Consider the following 23,870-nt stretch of genomic DNA (forward strand, 5'->3'; position numbering starts at 1 on the left):
AGGTGGGCCGGGGAGGCGGGGCTTAGATGGGCAGGAAGGCGGGGCTGAAAGTTCCTACTCCCGGGAGGCAGAGAACCAGGTAAAAAAAAAAAAAAAAAAAAAAAAAAAAAGGAGATGGGACTGTTGCCTTTGGTGGACTAAGGTTCTGGGGTTTTCTTGGAGGGGAGAAGGAGGAGGAAGGAGAAACCATAACATTTATACACATTAGTCTTTAACCTACAAGTAAGGCCTCATGTAATAATGTAGAGCATTTTTGAACGTCCCCCAACTCCATAGCACCCAGGGTGGTTACCCACGCCTTGTTCCCTTATGATCCCAATTTCTTAGAAGATCGTTCCGGCCATACCCCAGTGCGGGGAACTGTTGGATGAGTAGCAGTTGATTTATCAGAATCTCCCTTTCTTCCGCTAACTGAACTCCGTGATGTAATCCTTCCTTCGGGTCTTACTCTTTCTGGTTATGAGGATCCAGATACTGAGAAGTCATGCTTAGGAAATACTATTTTATCCTCCTAGTACCATTTTCTCTAAGGACGTTGGACATCTCCATGGTAACAATCAGGAAGATGAAGGATGTACCCCAATATCCTCGACTCCTTTATTAACCGGTTATAAATCTTCCATCTATAGATTCATTTTTCAACCTAATTTTGACTCAAAATGAGAGCTAATTTTAGCGTGTTGTCTCCTTTGGGTGTCATGCTAATGACTACATCTCTTTTTTGAGTGTGTCCTGGGACACTATGGGGGGAAATGAAGGTTACTTCCTTTTTCTACTCCAAAAAAGTTTTTGTTCAGACAAAGAACTGTGGATGTGTGCCGGTTGCCCCCAATCCATCTCTGTGCTAACACCCTATGTTTTCTAAATATTGAAAAAATATATTACATTTGTGTGTGCGGGTGTGTGTGTGTGTGTGTGTGTGTGTGTGTGTGTGAAGTGTGGAGGTCAGAAGACAATTTGCAATTTCCGGTTTTCTCTTCTCATCATTTGGGTCCAGGAAATCAAACTCAGGTCCTCAGACTTGGCAGCAAGCCCCTATACCCACTGAGCCATCTTGCTGACCCAACATATTGGAGAATTCTCAATGCTCCTCCTTTTCCCAACTAAAGAAAGACCTTCTTCTGTATGTCCTCTGGTGATTTCTTTTTTTGTTTGTTTGTTTGTTTGTTTGTTTTGGTTTGGGTTTTTTTTTTTTTTTCCGAGACAGGGTTTCTCTGTGTAGCCCTGGCTGTCCTGGAACTCACTCTGTAGACCAGACTGGCCTCGAACTCAGAAATCCGCCTGCCTCTGCCTCCCAAGTGCTGGGATTAAAGGCATGCGCCACCACGGCCCGGCTGGTGATTTCTTTCTACACAGATATTACGCACAGTTTTCCAGTTTCTTTTGCTTGCTAATTTTAAAGAATAGGACTGTGGCCCTGGAGAGGTGGCCAAGGGGTTAAAAGCTTGTGGGGCTCTTGCAGAGGACCTGAGTTCAGTTCCCAAGTACCCACAACAGGTGGCTCACAATAGCCTGTCATTCTAGGTCCAAGGGATCAGACACCCTCTTTTGGCTTCTGTGGACATTACATACATGCGGTCAACACTCACACACACACACACACAGACACACACACGCATGCACACGTACACACACATACACACAAATAAATAAAAATAAACATGATAGGGGCTGGAGAGATGGCTCAGCGGTTAAGAGCACTGACTGCTCTTCCAGAGGTCCTGAGTTCAATTCCCAGCAACCACATGGTGGCTCACAATCATCTATAAAGGGATCCAATGCCCTCTTCTGGTGTGTCTGAAGACAGCTACAGTGTGCTAATATGCATAAAATAAATAAATGTAAAAAAAAAATAAATAAGGCGGGCAGTGGTGGCGCAGGCCTTTAAACCCAGCACTTGGATTTCTGAGTTCGAGGCCAGCCTGGTCTGCAGAGTGAGTTCCAGGACAGCCAGGGCTACACAGAGAAACTCTGTCTCGAAAAACCAACCAAACAAACAAACATGACAGAGTTGAATGAAAAGGGACATTACTACTGAACCATTGTCCTCTTATAGACTTGATCTTACCTATTAAGATCTTACCTATTAAGATCAAGTCTATAAGAGGACAATGGTTCAGTAGTTTTCTTTTTTGTTTTGTTTTGTTTTTCTGAGACAGGGTTTCTCTGTGTAGCCTTGGCTGTCCTGGAACTCACTCTGTAGACCAGGTTGGCCTCGAACTCAGAAATCCACCTGCCTCTGCCTCCCAAGTGCTGGGATTAAAGGTATGTGCCATTTTCCCTTTAAAGATTTATTACGTATACTGTCTCTCTCTTCAGACACACCAGAAGATCCCATTACAGGTGGTTGTGAGTCACCATGTGGTTGCTGGGAATTGAACTCGGGACCTCTGAAAGAACAGTCGGTGCTCCTAACCGCTGAGCCATCTCTCCAGCCAGTATCTTAACCTTTTTTGACTTAACCAGTCAAACCACCCACCTGCCTTTCTTAGCACTGCACACTAACACCTAGGAAAGTGAGAGAATCTTCTCTGGGAGAAGGAGAGGGAAATGAACAGACTACCTTTCTCCTTCCAGGATCCCAATAGTTTGATTCCGCCAGAGTTCACCCTGGGAAACCCATAGTTCATTAGGCTTACGTACAGAGCATGAGATGGATTATAGTTAGGTATGTGGACGACCCTAAAGCAGTCGCAGTGGAAAGTCTGCATGAAGCATGGACGCTTCCTTCCTATAGCCACCTGGATGGAGCCCCCTCCCCAGCCGGTGTACTCTCGTGCTTCTCCGTGACCCCAGAGCCATGTTCAATTAGGACAAAACTTTATACAAGTGACTGTATACAAATATATTTGGCTCTCAGGATAGTGTTGCACAACAGGAGACTATATTGAAGTCTCCTTGCAACTGATGGTATTGTCTTTATTCTCTCCATCTAATATTTTTAGATTTATCTTTTATGTACGTGAGTGTATGAGATTGTATGTACTATCTCTGTGCCTGATACCTACAGAGGTCAGAAGAGGGCATGGGATCCCCTGGAACTTGGATTATAGATAACTGTGAGCCACCATGTGGGTGCTGGGGATTGAACCTGGGTCCCCTGGAAAACCAGCAAGCGCTCTTAACCACTGAGCCATCTCCCCATCTTCCTTTGTCTTGATTCTAAGCGGCCAGGACTTGTGCTGGCCTTTGGGACTTTAGAAGAGCCGATGTTACATGATGGCAGTACACGGTGATCATTCTAGTTCTTGGAAAGCTAGGAAAGAGAGGAGGTGCCGGGCAGTGGTGGCGCACACCTTTAATCCCAGCACTTGGGATGCAGAGGCAGGTGGATTTCTGAGTTCGAGGCCAGCCTGGTCTACAGAGTGAGTTCCAGGACAGCCAAGGCTACACAGAGAAACCCTGTCTTGGAAAAACCAATATATATATATATATTATATATATATGCATATATATATATATATACATATATATATATGTATATATATATGTATATATATATGTATATATATATATATATATATATATATATATATATATGCACCACAATGCCTGGCCAGTGATTTCTATTGAAGATTGGACCCTGGGCCTTGCGTGTGCCAGGCAAGCGCTCTCCCAACACTTCATTGTGCCCTGTGTTGGACTTTTATTCTGCCTTGCTGCATCTTAGGCTCTTAGGATTCTGTTCTTCCCACAGAAACCAAAAGGAGCCTTTTCAAATGTAGCTCGCATCACATCCATCTGCTCAAAAGCTTACAAGGGCTCCCAGCACACTTGGCACAAAACCCTAGCTTCTGAGCCAAGCATGACTGCTCAAGCCTGTACAGGAGATAGAGGAAAGAGGACCAGAAGTTCAAGACCAGTCTGGGATACATGAGACTCGTGTGTGTTAAGTGTTTGTGTGTGTGATTGTGTATGTGTGGTGTGTGATGTATGCATTGTGTATGTGTGATTGTATGTATGTGACCGTATGTGTGTGGTGTGTGTGTGTGACTGTATATGTTTGTGTGTGTGATTGTGTATGGTGTGTGTATGTTGTATGAGTGAGTTTTGTGTTATGTGTGTGATTGTGTGTTATGTATGTGTGATTATCCACGTGATTATATGTTGTGTGTTTTGTGTATGTGTGATTGTATATGTGTGGTGTGTGTGATTGTGTATGTGTGATTGTGTGTGTGTTATATGCGTGTGTGGGGTATGTGTGTGCTGTATGCATGTGTGGTTTTGTATGTGTGTTTCTCTTCTTTCACCTGGGAATCTAATTCAGGTCATCATACAAGGAGACAAGTGCCTTTAACCTATTGAGCCAACTCACCAGGCTCAGATTCATACCTCTTAGACACTAAGCGAGTGCTGGCTCCAGCCTCACTTGACCCTGCCTCCCTCTGCTCTTCCAAGCACAATTTAGTCTTCTGCTGACTCTTGAACACTCTAAGCAAGTCCCTACAACAAGATCGCTGTTGTAACTATTTCCTCTGCTTGGAATTCTCTCCCCCCAGATTCTCGGATAACTTATTCCCTCATCACTTTCGACACCCCCAAGCTCCCTCACCTTGGTTGGCCCACCCTAACCGTTGCTCATCTTAGATGGCAGTTCCACCACGTGATCTCCTCTCCAGCGTCTCTTCCACACGCTGAGGTATACACTTGTCTGTGACCCATCTCAACCCCTGGAAATGTGAACTTCACTAAGCAGGGTCATTGTACTGTAGCTGGCTGTGTGTGCGACATTTCCGAGCTGGGCACAGTTCCAGTGCTTACCCAATGCTCACTGGGTGAGAGAGCTGAAAGGCTAAATAGATGGTGTCTTTGGGTGTCGTTGGGTTGGGGGTGAGGTCACCTGCAGAGCGAGGACATCAGCAGCTCTGTCTGTCAAAGAGGGGTGATAGCTTGGCGAGACGCTGCACTGGGTGACGAAAGATGCTTGCTGCCAAGCCTGATGATCTGAGTTTAAGTCCCAAGACCCCATAGAGTAAAAGAAAGAAGCAAGTCCTGAACGTTGCCTTCTGATCTCCACTTGCATGCGGGGACATGTGTTTACCTCCCCCCTCCCCACAAAATAAGTTAGTAATTTTTTTTTTTTTTTTTTTTTTTTTGGTTTTTCAAGACAGGGTTTCTCTGTGTAGCCTTGGCTGTCCTGGAACTCACTCTGTAGACCAGGCTGGCCTCGAACTCAGAAATCTGCTTGCCTCTGCCTCCCAAATGCTGAGATTAAAGGCGTGTGCCACCACCGCCCAGCAAGTTAGTAATTTAAAAAGAAAACATATTTACACACTGATGAACCTGAGCTGAAACACAAATGGTCTGGGGTTGCTGAGAGGTCCGTGGAGCCCTGATGGATGTCCTTGAGGGTGGCACTATGGGTCCACTCCTGGAATGACTCTGATATTCAGTGTGCTCCACACTGTATTACAGACCAAGATCCTAGCGAGGCATAGTGGCGAAGGCAAAAGCATTACTGTGAGTTTCAGACCAACCTGGGCTGCATAGTGAGTTTCAGGCTAGCCTGTGCTGCAATGTGAAACTGATCTCAAACAAACAGCCTTGTTTCTGATTTATTAGGTCTGAGGTGATAAACCCAAAGTCTTCATCTCCCAAATGCCCCTGGTTTGACGCTAGTGTGGACCTATGACTTTGCTTTACCGACCTTTACCTTACTGGGAGGCACCAGCGATCCTTGTATTTATTTGCCTTAGGAATTTTTTCCTAAGTATTTTAGTACACTTATTAAGCTGGGTGTGGTACATACCTTTAATCTCAGTACTCAGGAGGCTGAGGCAGGCAAATCTCTGTATCAGGCCAGCCTTGTCTATGTAATGAGTTTCAGGCCATCAGAGCTACCTAGTGAGATCCTGGCTGGTGGTGGTTTGAATAGGAATTCCCCCCCCCCCCATATTTGTGTGTTTGAATGCTTGGCCATAAGGAGTGGCATTGTTTGGAGGTGTGGCCTTGTTGAGGGAAGCATGTCACTGAGGAGGCGGGCTTTGAGGTCTCCTATGCTCAAGCTATGCCCAGTGTGGCACACAGTCTCCTGTCTGCAGATGAAGGTGTAGAACTCTCAGCTCCTCCAGCATCATGTCTGCCTGCACACCTCATGCTCCCCCACCATGATGATAATGGACTGAGCCTCTGAAATCATAAGCCAGCCCCAATTAAATGTTTTCTCTTTATAAGAGTTGCCACAGTCGGGGTGTCTACAAAGCACAAGCTCATGCCACAGTGTGAGCGTGGAGATCAGAGGACAGTCTGGGAGAACGTTATCTTCCTCCACCACTTAGGCCCTGAGAATCAAACTCCCTTCCCTCTTGATCCACCTTACTGCCCCCCACCACTTTTTTTTAACTGTATCATACTCTCGGTGTGACCCACCTGCTGGTAATTTTAGCATAAACAGGCATGGTGTTTATTACCTGGTTACCTGGTATAAAACCAGTGCTTGAAAGGTGGAGGAGAGAGAGTCAGGAGCTCAGGATCATGTTTGGCTACACAGAGGTTCAAGGCCAGCCTGGGCTACACAAGACGCCCCTTCCCCCGAAAAAGGGGAGGAAATTAAAACAGTATTAGGTTTACACATGAGAAAGTAAGTACACGGGTCACAGTATGTGGCTCGTATCTTGAATTATATTATGCTATCAGAGAGTGCAAACCTGGGGCTGGCAATATGGCTCAGTGGTCAAAGGCACTTGCTGCCAAGTCAGAGGAATGAGTTGGAGGCCCAGAGCCCACGTGGTAGAAGAAGAAAAGCAATTCCTGAAAGTTGTCCTGTGCATGCACACACAGACACACAGACACACAGACACACAAAGAGAGACACACAGAGAGACACACATAATAAATAAATAAATCTTTAAAAGTCAATTCCCGGTAGCTATTGGGCAGCTCTAACCTTCTGTAACTCCGGTTCCAGGGGATTCTATGCCCTCTTCCCATGGTAGGCAGGGCTGGAAATCTTTTCTGTGAAGAGCTGGAGAAGGGGCTGGGGAGACTCTTCTCACTCTGCAGAGCATTTACCTTAAAAGCTTGACAACCTGAGTTTGATCCCCAGAACCCATGTAAATGTGCTGGGCCGGCAAACTTGGTCTCCCAGCATCCCATGGGCAGAGAGGAGACAATGCATGAGGCTTGCCGGCCAGCATTCAGTCTAACCCAACTGATAGGATCCAGGTCAATGAAAGAGCCTATCACAAAAGAAAAGCAGATGGATACTGGCTGTCCTCCTGCCTCCAACCACCTGTGCTCACACATGCATACGTTAGTCCTTTTAAAGGGGCAAGCTGGATCGGTGAGGATGGCTCAGTGGATAAAGGTACTTACTGCCATTCTTGATGACTGGAGTTCAGTCCCTGAGCTCCACATGGTGGAAAGAGAGAACCCATTCCTGAGCATTGTACTCTAACCTGCCAACATACATATTCAAAGAAGTAATTAGTCTCTTGGGGGCGGGGTTGAGACAGGGCTTCTCTGTGTAGCCCTGGCTATCCTGGAACTTGTTCTGTAGACTGGACTGGCCTTGTAACTCTGCCTGCCTTTGCCTCCCCAATACCAGGATTAAAGGCGTTGTGCCACCACAGCCTGGCAGGAATTAGGTCTCTTAAACGGCCAGATTATGAACCAGCCAGTCCCTGATGGACCGCCCGGCAGCCTGAAAGCTGCTTAGCCCGTTTATAGGTAAAACAGCAGAGCTGGACTCCATTAAAGAGTTATTTATCATAAACACTGAACGAAGTTGGAGCTTTGTGACATTCTCACACATCACAAAATGTTCTCTCGGTCCCCCCACCCCCCAACAGTTTTAAACTGTAAAAGCCATGTTTAGCTCACAGGCCTTACCCAGCAGATTCGTCCCACAGGGGACGGTTGCCCGTCCCAGGCAGTAACTAAGGACACAGCAGATGACAAAGACTGAGAGACAGCTAAGGAAACTTCCAACCCTCACCGACCTTGCTCTCCCCTCTGCACAGGGGGCCTCCATCCTGAGCTAGAGTCTCCACACACACACACACACGTTGCAGACGACTACATATGTGTGGATGCAGCAACATGTTTCTTGTGTTTTGAAACTTTATAAATAGCATCACACGGTACATATGTTCCAGCACCTGGCTCCTTCCCCTCCACATTCTGTTAATACACGGACTTCAAGTCTAAAGTCTATTCATCTTGATGGCACACGCAGCCCTGTGTAGTGCTCTCTGGTTTTATTTCTGATAGTTCTTCCTTTGAGCAGCAATAGTCAGCAAGCTTTGTTCTTATGCTCCTTCCTTCTTTCCTTCCTTCCTTCCTTCAAGACAGGCATTTTCTCTGTAACTCTGGTTATCCTAGAACTCACTCTGTAAACCAGGCTAGCCCCAAACTCAGAGATCTACCTTCCTCTGCCTCCTGAGTGCTGGAATTGAAGACGTGTGCCGCCACCGCCCAGATGCTTTGTCCTTCCTTCCTTCCTTTTTCTTTCTCTCTTTTATAAAGACATATTTATTTATTTATTTTATGCATATGAATACACTGTCACTGTCTTCAGACACAACAGAAGAGGACATCTGACCCCATCACAGATGGTTGTGAGCCACTCTGCAGTTGCTGGGAATTGAACTCGGGACCTCTGGAAAAGCAGTCAGTGCTCTTAACCGCTGAGCCATCTCTCCAGCCCCTGTTCTTTCTTTAATAATAAAGTACTTCAGGTGGTGGCAGTGCAGACCTCTATTCCCAGCACTTGAGAGGCAGAACAGGTGGATCTCCTAGTTGGAGGCCAGCCTGGTCTACTGAGCTCCTGGGCAGGCAGGTTACATAGAAAAACCCTGTTTTGGGGGAGAAAAAGAAAGAAAGAAAAAGATTCTGTGTGTGTGCACGTGTGCGTGCGCGTGCGTGTGCGTGTGTGTGTGTGTGTGTGTGTGTATATATATAATATACATATATATATACACATATATGTATGTATATATATACATATACATACATACATACATATATATATATATATATATATATATATATATATATATACTGCTTATGTGCAGGTACCTGCAGAGGCCAGAGGAGGGCGCCAGATCCCTAGCGCTGGATGTACAGGCAACTGTGCCCTATGTGGCTGCTCAGAACCTTCTTAGGATTCTTTGGAAAAGCAGCAACCACTATTCAGTGCCTTGACATGGGTTTGGGCCCAGTGAGAAGCTCAGCCTGTTGCTAAGCCTGATGACCAGAATTAGATCCCCAGGAACCAGACGGCAGAGGAGAGAGTTGATGGATGTAGGTTGTCCTCTGACCACTGTGTGTGCCTGCTATGGCACTCGCTTGCTCACTCACACACACATACACCTACCTCTCATGCACACACACAAATAATATCTAATTTTTAAAATCTTAGAATGTTAAGGCAGTTCCTTAATTTTTTTAAATAAATAAAAGATGAGGGAAGGAATAAATGAAAAGCTAGGTCTTCCCCTCCCCCTCCCCTTCTTTCCCCCCTCCCTCTTCCTGCTTTGACATCCTTCTCCTCCTCGATCTCACGATTGTTCTGTTGTGATTTTTTTTTTTTTTTAGTGACCTACTGTAGTAAAAAATAAATATTAAAATCCCAGTTCAGAGTTTCCACTCCACCTTAAGTAGCTGAGTTCCCGGAAGAAAGACACACTGGCAGCCTTTGTATTTACAATACGCCCTAAACAGCATATCCTCCGTGCTGTTAGAATCTATTTTCCTATCGATAACCCTGAGTTATCACTTACTGTTTTCTATGTTCCAATTGGGCAGCCCTCAGGGCCACATTTTTTTGGTTTTGGTGGGGTTTTTTTGTTTGTTTGTTTGTTTTATTTTTAATGGTTTAGCTAACCCATGGTGGCTTCTCCTTTTTCCTCTCCTGTGCATTCTTCTTCTAGTCCATGGCAGCTTCCTCCTGCTCCTCGTTGTGGTCCTCTTTCTCCCAAGCTGGTGAAACCTCAACCCCACCTCTGTCTCTTCTGCCCAGCTATTGGCATCTTTATTCACCAATCACAACTAACGAGGGTCACTCAGTGTCTTACGTGCTGACTCTCTTTGGGGTAAGGAGTCTAGCGTGGCCCCAAATTAGCATTAGAACACAAGCAGCATTAGGTCAACCCACTAAAACCTACCACACAAGCCCTTCTCCAATGCATAGAGAATTTACCAGGCTCTGAAAACTGAGGGCCTACCCCTAAACTACTGTAGCTACACATACACGCCACTCATTTCTCCCCAGTGCTAGAGACTGAAGCTATGGTCTCCTGCACGTGTGCTGAGCTAGCGTTTACAGATGAGGTTCGTGGCCAGCTCCAACCGCTCCGTGTGTTCATTCTTCTGTATGAACCAAGTCAGGGGCGAGTGTCAAGGGCCTGTCAATAAAGTGTTCCTGCTCCAGGTGTCAGGAGGATGCAACGCAGACAGAATTAAAGAAAAAAAAAAAAAAAGGCTGTTCTGGTGAGGGGAGGGATAGCCCCAGGATCTGATGATGCCAAAAGACTCTCGTTGTAATTACAGAGTCACATGATCCATTTCAGCTTAGCTGTGCTCTTGGTGACCCAGCCCCATGGCGTACCATTGGCTAGCACCTCGGTTGCCGGCAGCGTGAATGGCCTCAGTTCATCCCCTGGAGACCTTCTCTTTCTGACTCCAGGATTACCTTCACGGTTGTTTTTGTCAGTGGGAATTTTGTGAACATTACCCGGGACAGGACATAAAAAGGTGCTTGTGGGCCGGGCGGTGGTGGCACACGCCTTTAATCCCAGCACTTGGGAGGCAGAGGCAGGCGGATTTCTGAGTTCGAGGCCAGCCTGGTCTACAGAGTGAGTTCCAGGACAGCCAGGACTAAACAGAGAAACCCTGTCTCGAAAAACCGAAAAAAAAAAAAAGGTGCTTGTGTAATTGGGCTTGCCCTCACCCACCGCCATGAGAACCTGCCTAGGCTAGCCTGCTACGCGATAAAGAGGACGTGGAGCCGGGCCAAGGCCCTACAAGCGAGCCCAGCTGAGGCCGCGCTAGGTCAGCCAGCAGGCAGTTTGTGCCTCGGATGTTTGAATGAACCAAAATCAACAGAGCTTCCCGGCCAACGGACAATCCACCCCAGGCACATTAGTCCAGCTGAGATCAGCCCAGTTCAGCTGGCCTCAAGCTGATCTCCACAGATTCGTGAATTAAAGGCAGCATCGTTGTAGTAACTGCTGCTGAGGTCTGCCATTGATCCTATGACATGGTGCTAGACCTTTTTAAAATGTTTTTCCTGCCTTTTTAGCATCATGTTTTCCATTTATTAACAATAGGTTTTTTTCTTTTTCTTTTTAAGATTTATTTATTTAGCCGGGCAGTGGCGGCACACGCCTTTAATCCCAGCACTTGGGAGGCAGAGGCAGGTGGATTTCTGAGTTCGAGGCCAGCCTGGTCTACAGAGTGAGTTCCAGGACAGCCAGGGCTATACAGAGAAACCCTGTCTTGAAAAAACAAAAACAAAAACAAACAAACAAAAAAAGATTTATTTATTTTATGTGAGTACACTGTCTCTATCTTCAGACACACCAGAAGAGGGCATCTGATCGTATTACAGATGGTTATGAGCCATCATATGGTTTCTGGGAATTGAACTCGGAACCTCTGGAAGAGCAGTCAGTGCTCTTAACTGCTGCGCCATTTCTCCAGCCCAGAAGGTCTTTTCTTACATAATATATTCTGATTATGGTTTTCCCTCCCTCTATTCCTCCTTGTTTCTCCCCTCTTTCCCTCACACCTGGAGCCACTCCCCTTCTGTCTCTCTTTAGAAAACAAACAGGCTTCTAAGGGATTATGTCTCAGGGTTTTACTGCTGTGAACAGACACCATGACCAAGTCAACTCTTATAAAGGACAACATTTAATCGGGGCTGGCTTACAGGCTCAGAGGTTCAATCCATTATCAAGGCGGGAACATGGCAGCATCCAGGCAGGCATGGTGCAGGAGGAGCTGAGAGTTCTACATCTTCATCTGAAGGCTGCTGGGAGGAGACTGGCTTCCAGGAAGTTAGGGTGAAGATCTTAAAGCCCATGCCCACAGAGACACACCTACTCCAACAGGACCACACCCACTCCAACAAGGCCACACCTCCTAATAGTGCCACTCCCTGGGTCAAGCTTATCCAAACCACCTCAGATTATAATACGATAAAAAAAAAAACTAACACACAGAAATTAGACAAAACAAAGAGAATGAAAAGGCACAGGAAACAGACCCACTAGTTCATACACTCAGGAATCTCATAAAAACACTAAACTAGAAGCCATAATACACACGCAAGGACCTGGTACAGACCTGTACAGGCCTTGCGCACGCTGCTCCAGTCTCTGTGAGTTCGTATGAGCTTTGAACATGTTGACTCAGAGGGCCTTGTTTTGTGACCTCCGTCCCCCCTGGCTCTTACTGGTTTTCTGCCTCTCTAGGATGCCCTGAGCCCCGAGGGGTGGGATTTGATGAAGACAGCCAGTGTCTGGCTGTTTCAAGGTCTCTCACTCTCTTCAGGTCTCTATATTGTCCCCAGTAGCAGCATGCTTTTCTGATGATGGCTGAGCAAGGTATTTGTTCTGAGTCTAGCAGAATGTCAGTTTAGGAATCGTTTTATTTTATTATTTTTAATTTAATTTTATTTTTTAGCAGTAGTATTTGGTTTTACCCTAGGCATCTAGGCCATCTGTTGTCTCAGGTTCCTGGTCACCCACGCAGTGTTGGGTGTAAGTTCTGTCTTATGGATCGAGCCTTAAGTCAAATCAGAGGTTGGGTGGTTACTCCCTCAGGCATTGTACCACTGTTGTACTAGGACATCTTGCAGGCAGGGCACTGAAGACCCCCATACTCGGGAGACCCTTCCTCAAGCCTCCGGAATCGCGACCACCCAAAGATCACAAGAAACCATACCTGGATGCAATCAGCAGAGGTTTATTAGGGAAAGAGCTGGCAGCCAGCGGTCTGACCAGGTACTCGCGCTGGAGTCAAGGTCCGACCCCCTCGGCCAGTCCTTGGAGGGTTTTAAAGGGAAAAACCACAAACCAGGGGAGTGGGATGGGGTTGTTAAAGATACAAAACATGAAAACAGTGGAACAATTCAGAGGTATTCACTCTAAATGATTAGTGTCATGTGGAAATCGCCCTGCATTCTTCTCAAAAATGTGGTTTTTACCATGCCATTGTGCCCTATCCGGCCATTTCAGTTTGCTATCTTTACTTTTTCCGGCTATAGGGCTAGGGCCCCACCTAGGTGGTAGCATCTTTATCTGTAATCAGGAATGCCTTCCTGCCTTGGGCGAGGCTTGAGGAATGTAATCCAGCAAGTGTCCTTCACCTGGAATGTGAAGGCCTGAAATCTTATTTTCAGTTCTGTAAGGCAAAAAATCTACACATATTTCATAAAATGGCCTTTATAATTTTTCACTCTACAGCACCATCATTGTCAACCCGAGGGTTTGTGGCTGGGTTGGTGTTTTTATGTTTTTCTTTTGGTAGTGTGAAGAGTGCCTTCCTGTACCAAAGTCACTAGAATGTAGGGGTGACAACGGTTCTACATAGGCACCAGTTCAATGAGTTATATAGGTGTTGTCTTCAGCAATGGGGCCTTGCTGTCAGTCTGTGAAGAACAACCTACAGCCTTGGCAATGCTTGGGGATCCCCGTGGAACCCCTTCGGCCAACAACTCAATTCCATGTGGCCCAACCCTGGGACTGGAAGCTTCATCTGATAACAAGAGATGGCCAGGCCGGAGCTCAGTCTGCCCCCTTTATTTGATGTTTCGGTGAGATTGCCTTCATACATGTACATACTCTAGGATGCTTCTACAGTGTTAGATTTCCGCTGTAGAGAAATGTAATCCCACCCGTGGTTTCTACCCCACCTTCAACCATTTAGTTCCCAGATAAAAGACACACACAACCTTTATAATAAGCTTTAATCAGTACAAGAGCTGGGCAGACATCTATCCTCTGTGCTATTATGTGTGTTTCCCAGCCAATAATCTCTGTATATAATTTGCCATGTTTTGTCTGGGCTGCTCTAAACTCCAATTAGCCAACCCACATGGCCATTATTTGCTGACTCACCTAACCTATGGCGGCTCTCTCCTCTTTCACCTTCTTCTTCCTGTCTCCTCTGACCCCCAAAGCCAGGAATCCTAAACCCCACCTATGCCTCTTCTGCCCAGCTATTGGCTGTCAGCATCTTTATTCACCAATCAGAAAAAACTTGGGGCAAGATCACTTGGGTCTACCTGCCGACTCTTTGGGGCAACCAAGTCTTGGGGACCAGCATTTAGTATTACAATACCCAGCCACAGTCCAAGCCCCAACAGATTTCCTTACTACCCTTCAAATGGCCCTAATTTTAGCTGTCTTTCTGTGTATTTTCCCCCCTTCCCTCCCCCTCGTCCAGCCCCTTACTCTATATCTAAACTCTGTGTTTCTATGAATTGTAGCCTGACTATCGTGGACTTAACAGATAACATCCACTTACAAGCAAAGGCATACCATATTTCTCTTTCTGGTTCTGGGATACCTCTCTCATGATGGTTTTTTTTTTTTCTAGTGTCAACCATTTACCTTTAATCTCATAATTTCATTTATTTAACATCTGAGTAATAATACCCCATATACTGCATTTTTTTTTTTTTAAAAATCTGTTCTTGGGGCTGGAGAGATGGCTCAGTGGTTAAGAACACTGGTTGCTCTTCCAGAGGTCCTGAGTTCAATTCCCAGCAACCACATGGTGGCTCACAACCATCTGTAATGGGATCCGATGCCCTCTTCTGGTGTGTCTGAAGAGCTATAGTGTATTCATATGTATAAAATAAATAAATCTTAAAAAAAAAATACATTCTTCCATTGAGAGTCATCCGGGATGTTTCTGATTTCTGACTCTTATGAAGACAGCAGCTATAGACATGGATAAGCACGAGTCTCTGAGGTAGAATGGAGTGTCCTTTGGGTATATGCCCAGTGAATCTTGGGAAAGATCAATTCCTGTCTTTCTGAGGAACCACCACACTGACTTCCATGGTGGTTGTTTGCATTCCCACGGGCAATGAAGCGGGTTCCCCTTGCTCGACATCCTCGCCATTATGAGCTGTCGCTTGCGAAATAGATCTTAGCCATTCTGACAGGTGAAAGATGAAATCTCACAACACGGTTTCAATTTCCACTTACCCGAGGGCTAAGGATGTTGAACATTCATGTTAGGTGTTTCCCAGCGTTGTGAGATTCCTCATTTGAGAATTCTCTATTGAGATCTGTACCTCATTTTTTTGGTGGGCTATTTTCTTGATATTTGATAGTTTGTTGGGTGATTTACATATTCTGGATATTAGCCCTCTATCCAATGTGTAGTTGGTATATTTTCCCATTCTGTAGGGTGCTGTTTTGTCTGAATGACAGTGTCCTTTGCCATACAGAAGCTTCTCAGTTTCATGGGGTCCCATTTACGAATTGTTGGTCTTAGTGCCCATGCTAATGGTGTTCTGTTCAGAAAATCTTTTCCTGACAAGTGCCAATAAGTTAAGGGCTATTCCCAATTTTCTCTTCTATGAAGTTGAGTGTACTTTATTCTATGTTGAGATCTTTGATCCATTTGGAGTTTTGTGCACAGTGATAAATGTGGATCTATTTGGATTCTTCTACATGGAGCTGTCTGGTTTGACCAGCACCGTTTGTTAAAGATGCTGGCTTTTTTTTCCAGTGTGTTTCTGGCTTTTTCCTATCAGGCATCCATAGGTGTGTGGCGTTATGTTTTATTCTTCAGTTTGATTCTACTGATCAACATGTCTGTTTTTGTGCTAATATATCCTTGTAGCTCGACAGTACATCTTGAAATCGAAATCGGGAATGGTGATATCTCCTGCAGTTCTTTTATTATTCAGGATTGATTCAGATATCCCAGCCTTTTTTTTTTTTTTCATTTTCATATAAAGCTGAAAATTGTCCTTTCAAGATCTGTGAAGAAGTGTGTTGGAATTTTGATAGGGATTACATTAACCCTGTAGATTGCTTTTGATAAGATGTCTTTTTTTTTTCTTTTTTTACTTTCCATATTCTGATTATTCTTCGATTCTTTCTTGGACATCATAAAGTTCTTACCATACAAGTCTTTCACATGCTTAGTTAGAGTTGCCCCAACATATTTTATACTTTTTGAGGGTATTGAGATAGGCGCTGTTTCCTTGATTTCTTTCTCAGCTCCTTGTGTGTAGGAAGGCTACTGATTTTTGTGTGTTAATTTTGTATCCAGCTGAACCTCTGAACCTGCAAGCCAGCCCCAATTAAATGTTGTCCTTCTAAGAATTGCTTTGGTCACGGTATCTGCTCTCAGCAGTAAAACCCTAACTAAGACAACATCTAAAACAACCTTCATTGTGTCTTGTAAGTTTGAGTAATGTGTATTCACCTCCATTCAATTCTAGAAAGCATTTGCCTTCTTTCTTTGTCTTGACCCACTTTTCATTCAGTAGAGAGCTGTTCCGTTCTCATGAGTTCGTTAACTCTCTGTTGTTCCTGCTGTTGCTGATATCTGGCTTTCATCCATGATGGTCCGATAAGGTGCATGGTATTATTTCAATTTTTCTTTGTATCTGTTGGGACTTGCTTTGCGTCTGAGTATGAGATCAGTTTTGGAGAAAGCTCCACACGTTGCTAAGAAAAAGGGTCTATGGTTCTGCACTTGGGTGAAATGTGAAAATAAGTGTGTTTCTATCTATTTGGCTTGTGACTGTCAGACAGCCCCAGCATTTCTCTGCTTAGGTTCTGTCTGGATGACCTGTCTGGTGGCAAGAGCGGGGTACTGAAGTCTCCCACTCTCACCATGTGAGGGTCAGTATGTGATTTAAGCTATAATAGGGGTTGCTTTTATGAATGTGTGGGCTCTTTGTGTATTTTTTATCCCTTTGATGAATATGTAGCATCCATCTCTATCTCTTCTGGTTAGTTTGAAGTCTGTTTCATCAGGTATTAAAATGGCTCCACCAGCTTGCCGTTTAGATCCACTTGCTTGGGTTCTTTTCCCATCCTTTTGTTTTGTTTCTTTTGTTTGTTTGTTTGTTTGTTTTGGTTTTTTTTTTTTTTTTTCGAGACAGGGTTTCTCTGTGTAGCCCTGGCTGTCCTGGAACTCACTCTGTAGACCAGGCTGGCCTCGAACTCCAAAATCCGCCTGCCTCTGCCTCCCAAGTGCTGGGATTAAAGGCATACGCCACCACTGCCCGGCGTTTTGTTTCTTTATATTGAGGAATTGAGACATTTTGGGATATTGCCTTAGTCAGTGTTTTACTGCTGTGAAAAGACACCATGACCATTTCTTATCAAAGAAAGAATTTAATTGGGAGCTTGTGTACATTCAGTGGTCCAGCCCGTTATCATCATGGCAGGAAGCATCGGGGACACACGGACCAACATGGCGCAGGAGAGGTAACTGAGAGTTCTGAATCTGGGAAGCTGGCAGCAGAGAGAGAGAGAGACACTGGGTGTGGCTTGAGCATTTGAAACTCGAAAGCTGCCCCCCCCCCCCGCCCCCAGTAATACACTTCCTATTCCTGGTCAAGAATCACCACTCCCTAGCATTCAAACATACGAGCCTATGGGATGATACCTACTCAAACCACCACAGATATCAATAAGCAGTGTTTGTTGATTCCTGTTACTTTGTTGTTGTGATGGTGGTGGTGGAATGTGTGTGAGTGTGTGTGTGTGTGTGTGTGTGTGTGTGTGTGCGTGTGTGTGTATGCATGTGTGTGTGGTGTTGTGTGTGGTGTGCTTTATCCTTTCAGCTGTGAGCCTGGCTACAAAATAACATGAGGTGAATACAGCAGGAAATGTCATTCAACCCTCTCACGCGGGAGTTTAAAACAGAGTTGGGGGCTGCTCTGTGAAACCCTCAGGGGTCTCCATGTCTTTCCTCTGTTGTATGTATGTATAGAAGCAGGGGTCTGTGATGACGCAAGTGTCCCTAGCAGGCCCGTAAGCACATCGGAGCCGTCTGGATGACAATAGAGGGACAATGGAGGTCTGGTCTTTAATACAGATGGTCAGCTTGGTTTCTGCTCTTCTCAGCCCTTTCTTACAAAGTGACAGCATCAAGCCAGGCACAGTGGCTCCACACCTGTCACTGGAAGTAGGATGAGGAGTTCAAAGTCATAATGGACTCATGGCAAGCCCAGGCTACATGAGGTATCAAAACCCAAACAAGACGGCCAAAGGTCTGAGTTGGATTCCTAGGACCCTCAAAAAGGTGGGAGGAGAAAGCCTACTCCCAAAAGTTGTCCTCTGACTGCCACAAACACACCGTGACATATACACACCCACATACATGACACTCGCACACACACAAAATGAATAAAACATCATTTAAAAAAAAAAAAAAGTTGGTAGTAACCCAGCTACCAATTTCCAGGTTGGGCGGTGGTGCATGCCTTTAATCCAAGCAGAGGCAGGCAAAACTCTAAGTTTGAGGCCAGAGTGGACTACAGAGTGAGTTCCAGGACAGCAAGGGCTATACCGAGAAACCCTGTTTGGTAGCATAGCCATCAGCTGCAAGAGATACTTGGAAATCTCAACTTTATTTTGGTGACTGTGCAGATACATCATTGCTATGTCTGTGGAAGGCGCAGTCTCTCAGGTAGTGAGTGAAGGTCCTACCTGACGTCATAGACCTCCACCTTCAAGGAAAATGGGTCCCAAGTGGAACAAACTCCGTATTCCTTGTTAAGAGGGCTCCTTGGTGGTGGAATAAGGCTTAAACATTTGTCTATGGTGGTTATGGTGATACTGTGGCTAGGGGTGCCCATGTACCCCAGTTCTGAGCACTAAACAGTGAGAGGAAGACTGCTGAAGGTTCTCGCAGAGGTTTAACTTCCTGTGGAAGAAATGAACACAGAGGAGAGCTTCCGGGACGCTCCTGATTGGCCCGCTGGTGAGGGGCAAGTTGGCAGTCAGCCGGTGACCCCAGAAAGGAAGCTGATGTGGGACCCTGACACCGCAGAGGAGATCTGAAAGACCCGGAAGAAAGAGCCAAGTGGAGGAAAGACATCTGGGAAAGAAAAGATCATAGACGTGGGGAGGAATGTGTAGAACCGCCCCTGGGGCGATGCACGGAGGCTGACGTCATCCAGGACTGTGTGCACAGCCCTGTGGTTTATTGTCTGCATTCGCTCATCCCCAGTGGGGACTGGTTTCCCTGCTTGTCAGCTGACTCACTGTCGAAGCATGACAGGCTGGTTCTCTTTCTGTGTTGGAGAGAATCAGACTGTTGTTTTGGGAAAATCTGGTCTCTTGAGCAAGAGTTTGGCCTGGAAGAACAAAGGAAGAAGGGAAGTCCCTAGCTTCCCTACAGTATCTGGGATTTCTCTCCTGCTGGGAAAATGGAGAGGTAGCAGGTTGTGCCCCCTTCGAGAGTATCCCCCCCCCCCCCACACACACACACACACTCTGCTGGCTGGGTTGGATGCTGGCTACTTGGCTGAGAAGTAAGCTCAAAGCCTCAGCCTTTAGTCAGCCTGTAAGAAGCGAGACCACAGGGCTGGTAAGAGAGCATTTGCTCCTCACAACTGCCTGTAACCCCAGTTCCTCAGGATGCAACTGGCGCCCTCTTGTGGCTGCCGTGGGCACTGCATGCACCTGGCGCTCCTACATGCAGGCAGGCAAACACTCAACCATGTAAAATTTGAAAGAAGAAAAAAAAAAAAAAAGACACTGCCAGTTCTCTGCTGATACCAAGCAGTCCCTCTCGAGAAAAGCCGGCAGCCATGGCACAAGAAGACTCAGGCAGCTCTTAAAACGGGCCAGAAGAAGAGAGCTGACGTCTCTGGGCAGGAGCTACTGTGAGAAAGAGAGATGACAGAGAGAGAGAGAGGAGGGGGAGGGGGAGGGGAGGAGGGAGGGAAGTGGGGAGAGGGGGGAGGGAGAGAGGGGGAGGGGGAGGGGGAGAGGGAGAGAGGGAGATAGAGAGAGAGAGACAGACAGACAGACAGACAGAGACAGACAGAGAGAGACAGAGAGACAGGGAGGGGGGAGAATGAGCCTGGCATAGATTTTTGAAACCTCAAAACCGCTGGACGGTGGCACACGCCTTTAATCCCAGCACTTGAGAGGCAGAGGCAGGTGGATCTCTGAGTTCGAGGCCAGCCTGGTCTACAGAGTGAGTTCCAGGACAGCCAGGGCTACACAGAGAAACCCATTGTCTCAAAAAACTGTTAGGTAAGTAGATAGATAGATAGATAGATAGATAGATAGATAGATAGATAGATTTATTTTAAAAACAACTCAGTAACTTGTATATGTTTGTCTTCCTGGTGTATAACATTAGGGTAATTCCATAGAGACTGATAGCTATAGGTCAGTCAATTGTGGATATAACAGTTAAAGGGGGGAAATAGCCAAATATATCTCAAAGTAAATGGGCAAGATGGCTCAGTGGGTAAAGAGCTTGCAATGCAAGCCTGGGGCCTGGATTTTATCCCCAGAACTCACATAAAGGGTGGGAGAAGAAGACCCGTCTACAAAGTCTTCCTCTGACCTCCTCATGCGTGCTGTGATATGAGAAACACACACACATGCATACATGATACAGACAGACAGATGATTGATTGATAGATAGATAGATAGATAGATAGATAGACAGATAATAGATTTTTAAACTTTATTTTGAGACAGGGTTTCTCTGTGCAGCCCTGGCTGTCCTAGAACTCACTCTGTAGACCTGACTGGCCTCAAATTCAGAGATCCTCTTGCCTCTGCCTTCCAAGTATGCACCACCACCACCTGACTAGATACTTTTTAAAATGTACTCTTAGGCCAGGTATAATGGCACATTCCTTTATCACAGCACTTACAAGATTAGATCTCTGTGACTTTAAGACCAGCCTGATCTATATAGCCAGCTTCAGGCCAGCGGGATCTGTATAGTGAGCTTCAGGACACCGGAGCTATATAATGAGACCCTGCCTCAAAAAACAAACAAACAAAAGCCAAACAGATAAATAAAGCAGTTTCAGGCCAACTGTGATGGCCAACATCTCTAATCCCAGCACTCAGGAAGCAGAGCCAGGTAAAGTCTGCGTAGTTTGCATAGAGGTCTGATGCCCTCTTGTGGAATCCTTGGGTACTGCACACACACAGAGGCACATACACACACATACATATATACACACATGCACACACTTTCACATACACATACACACATGCTTACACACACATATTGAATATTGAAAAAATGTGAGGAAAAAAATAAAATGTAAGGGTTGTAATGTCCACACCCTCCTCCATTATCAGGCAGAAAGTGTCTTGGCAGAGTGCCCAGTGGATTTCCGCCTGTGTCTCATCTCCTGGAACTATGTCCATGGACGTCATCGCTTTGAGGCAATGTCTGGGAAGGCAAATGTTTTCCCTGGATCTGGGCCTCTTGCCATCCTGAACACAGGCAGACTCCCTTAGCAAAGCGGGAAATGGGCAGGGGAAAGACTAACCCGCGTCTCTGTGCATAAAGCCTAGCAAATGTCGCTAACACGCAGAGTAAACAGGAGCCCCCCATTGCCGTAAAGACAGAAGGGCCCTCAGCTGGTCGGTGCTCCCCAGAAGATCCCTGAGATAGTTGGTGCTCCCTGTGTGCACAACCCTCTGAGTCTCCCAAACATATTTGCACATTTAATCCTCCAGGCGACTCTGCAAGGTCTTCTATTAATGGGTTTTATTCCCACGATCATTCTTCTTTTCATTTCGTGCCAACACGTGTATACACATGTGCCACGCAGTCTTGCAGAGATTGTCAGAGGACAGTTTCCAAGTCTGTTCTTCCCCTTCTGCCCTGTGGGTCCCAGGCGTCAGACTGAGTCAAGAATACTGTAGTATGTTTCTGCAGAGATGAGATTTATTTTGACAACCATGTAACACTCTCATTGTGCAACTGTGTCACAATTCCTTCCTCCTTTTATATCTTTTCTTTGTTTCTTTTTTTAAATTTTTTAAAATTTATTTTATGTCTGAGTCCACTGTCACTACCTGCAGACACACCAGAAGAGGGCATCAGATCCCATTACAGATGGTTGTGAGCCACCATGTGGGTGCTGGGAATTGAACTCAGGACCTCCCTCCTGCCCCCTACACGCCAGAGCACTGGATTTACAGCTGTGCACCATGACACAGGGGTTTTATGTGACGCAGGGGCTGAGAACTAGGACTTCACCCATGCAAGGCAAATGCCGTATCCAATGAGCCGGGGCCCCAGCCACTCCCCAGTTGTCTGGTTACTAACTGAGCACACGGTCACATCATGTTTTTCTAACACTTCTGTAAGTTCCACTGACTATGTAAGGTCTAACTCCTCCTACAAAGTGGTGGTAGGTGGTAGGGTGGGAGCGGCAGCTGTCAGTTATCAACGTCAGGAAGAGATAGACCAATGGAGACATAGCCCTCAGTCCCGGCAAGGCGGGACTTAGGGAAAGCCAGGATGCATCAATTCACTGTGGATTTCTCTTTGCCGTGATGGTGTGTGTTTCTTTGGGCAGTTTGGCAAACGTGGGTTTGGATCATGAACACTCAACTAAGAGGAATTCCCTGCACATCAGCAAAAACCCCTCTCCCCCACAGGAGAATAGAAACCCCTTCTCCCCTCCCCAGTCTATGGCCCATCATGTGGAGCTGGCTTCTGAAGAGCATGCTGGGATTGTCACTATGGGACTTCTGAAGCCAGGCATAGAAAAGATGGGACAAATCCATCTCTCACGGCTTGCCATTAGCCTGTGGAGAGTGTCAGGTGTCTTCCTCTAGGGTTCTCCATCATATTCTTTTGAAACAGGTTCTCTTACTGAACCCAAAACTCTTGTTTTGCCTAGGCCAGTAAACTCCAGGATCTGACTGTCTCCATCCCCTGCTCCCCACCCCCTACCCCCATTCCCTAACCCCAGAAACACAGGCGACTGCAGGGGGTTTACAATGGACCCTGAACTCAGGTCTTCTGCAAAGCCCTTTACCCACAGGAATCATCCAGGCCACCTCCGTACCCCAAACCCCATCATCTTTGGTCAGCTAAAGATGCTACATCTCCTTCCCTTTCCACTCTGCTTCCAAGGGGGATGGAGACGAGAGCCTGGTACTTCCTGCAGTGGGCAAGAACTGAATCCCTGTGGGGTTGCTTGTCTCCACAGGAGGCACTGGCATGAAACATCAGAGCTGGTATGGGTTGACATCCAAGATGGGCACAGTGCTATCAGGAGTCTTCTCCATCATGGCTACCCACATGCACCTCATCTTTGAAAGGAAGCATCTTGGGAATGGTAACTGCACGGAGAACTTCCAGACTCATGGCATCAACATACTGGGGCACTTTTTCATCTGCTGGAGCTTCAGAATCATCCTCTTCCTGTCCATCTTCACCATGATAGCCAGCTGCTTCCTCCTGTATTCCGTGTACGCCCAGATCTACGAGGGTCTCATGAGCTACACCATCTGGATCATCATGTATGAGTCCACCAACCTGGCCGTCCAGACCCTCACCGACGAGTTCAGCGTGGCCCTGGTCAGAGCCATGCGATGGTTTGGCTGGGTGTCCCGTGCTTCCTTACACTGCTTCTGGCTATATTTCGTCATCACCCACGCCCAAGTCATCTACCAGAGTAAAAAACAGGGCAACATACTCACCTACCACAGGCGTATCTCTTTGGGAAGTGGAGACTCTCCACGGCGGAAATCAAAAATTATACACTTTATCCAGCACTACAGTGGATAGTGGTAGCCATTTTCCATCCCTGAAGATTCTCAGGGTAGTCCTAGTCCCCTGAAATACATCTTTCCTTTTGGGGGGAGGATTGCTTTTGATAAGCTATTATTCTCTTTAGCCTCCACCCCTTGCTATGTCTTCTGTTATAGACCTGATACATG

The 23,870-nt window shown here is 46.2% G+C and overlaps 1 protein-coding gene across 2 annotated transcripts; it reads left to right on the forward strand.

The window, feature by feature from the left end:
- Positions 1-23,870, forward strand: Tmem217 (transmembrane protein 217). Of its 2 annotated transcripts, none has more exons than XM_076916596.1 (2): positions 1-79; positions 23,138-23,870. In XM_076916596.1, exon 2 carries the CDS (start codon positions 23,149-23,151, stop codon positions 23,716-23,718), a length of 570 nt encoding a protein of 189 aa, XP_076772711.1. In that variant the 5' UTR covers positions 1-79; positions 23,138-23,148; the 3' UTR covers positions 23,719-23,870. The 2 variants fall into 2 exon arrangements, with proteins under 2 accessions (XP_076772711.1, XP_076772710.1); XM_076916595.1 differs by lacking the exon at positions 1-79 and adding an exon at positions 4,500-4,639.

This window comes from Arvicanthis niloticus, chromosome 20 (assembly GCF_011762505.2).
Source record: "Arvicanthis niloticus isolate mArvNil1 chromosome 20, mArvNil1.pat.X, whole genome shotgun sequence".
NCBI classification, from domain to species: Eukaryota; Metazoa; Chordata; class Mammalia; order Rodentia; family Muridae; genus Arvicanthis; species Arvicanthis niloticus.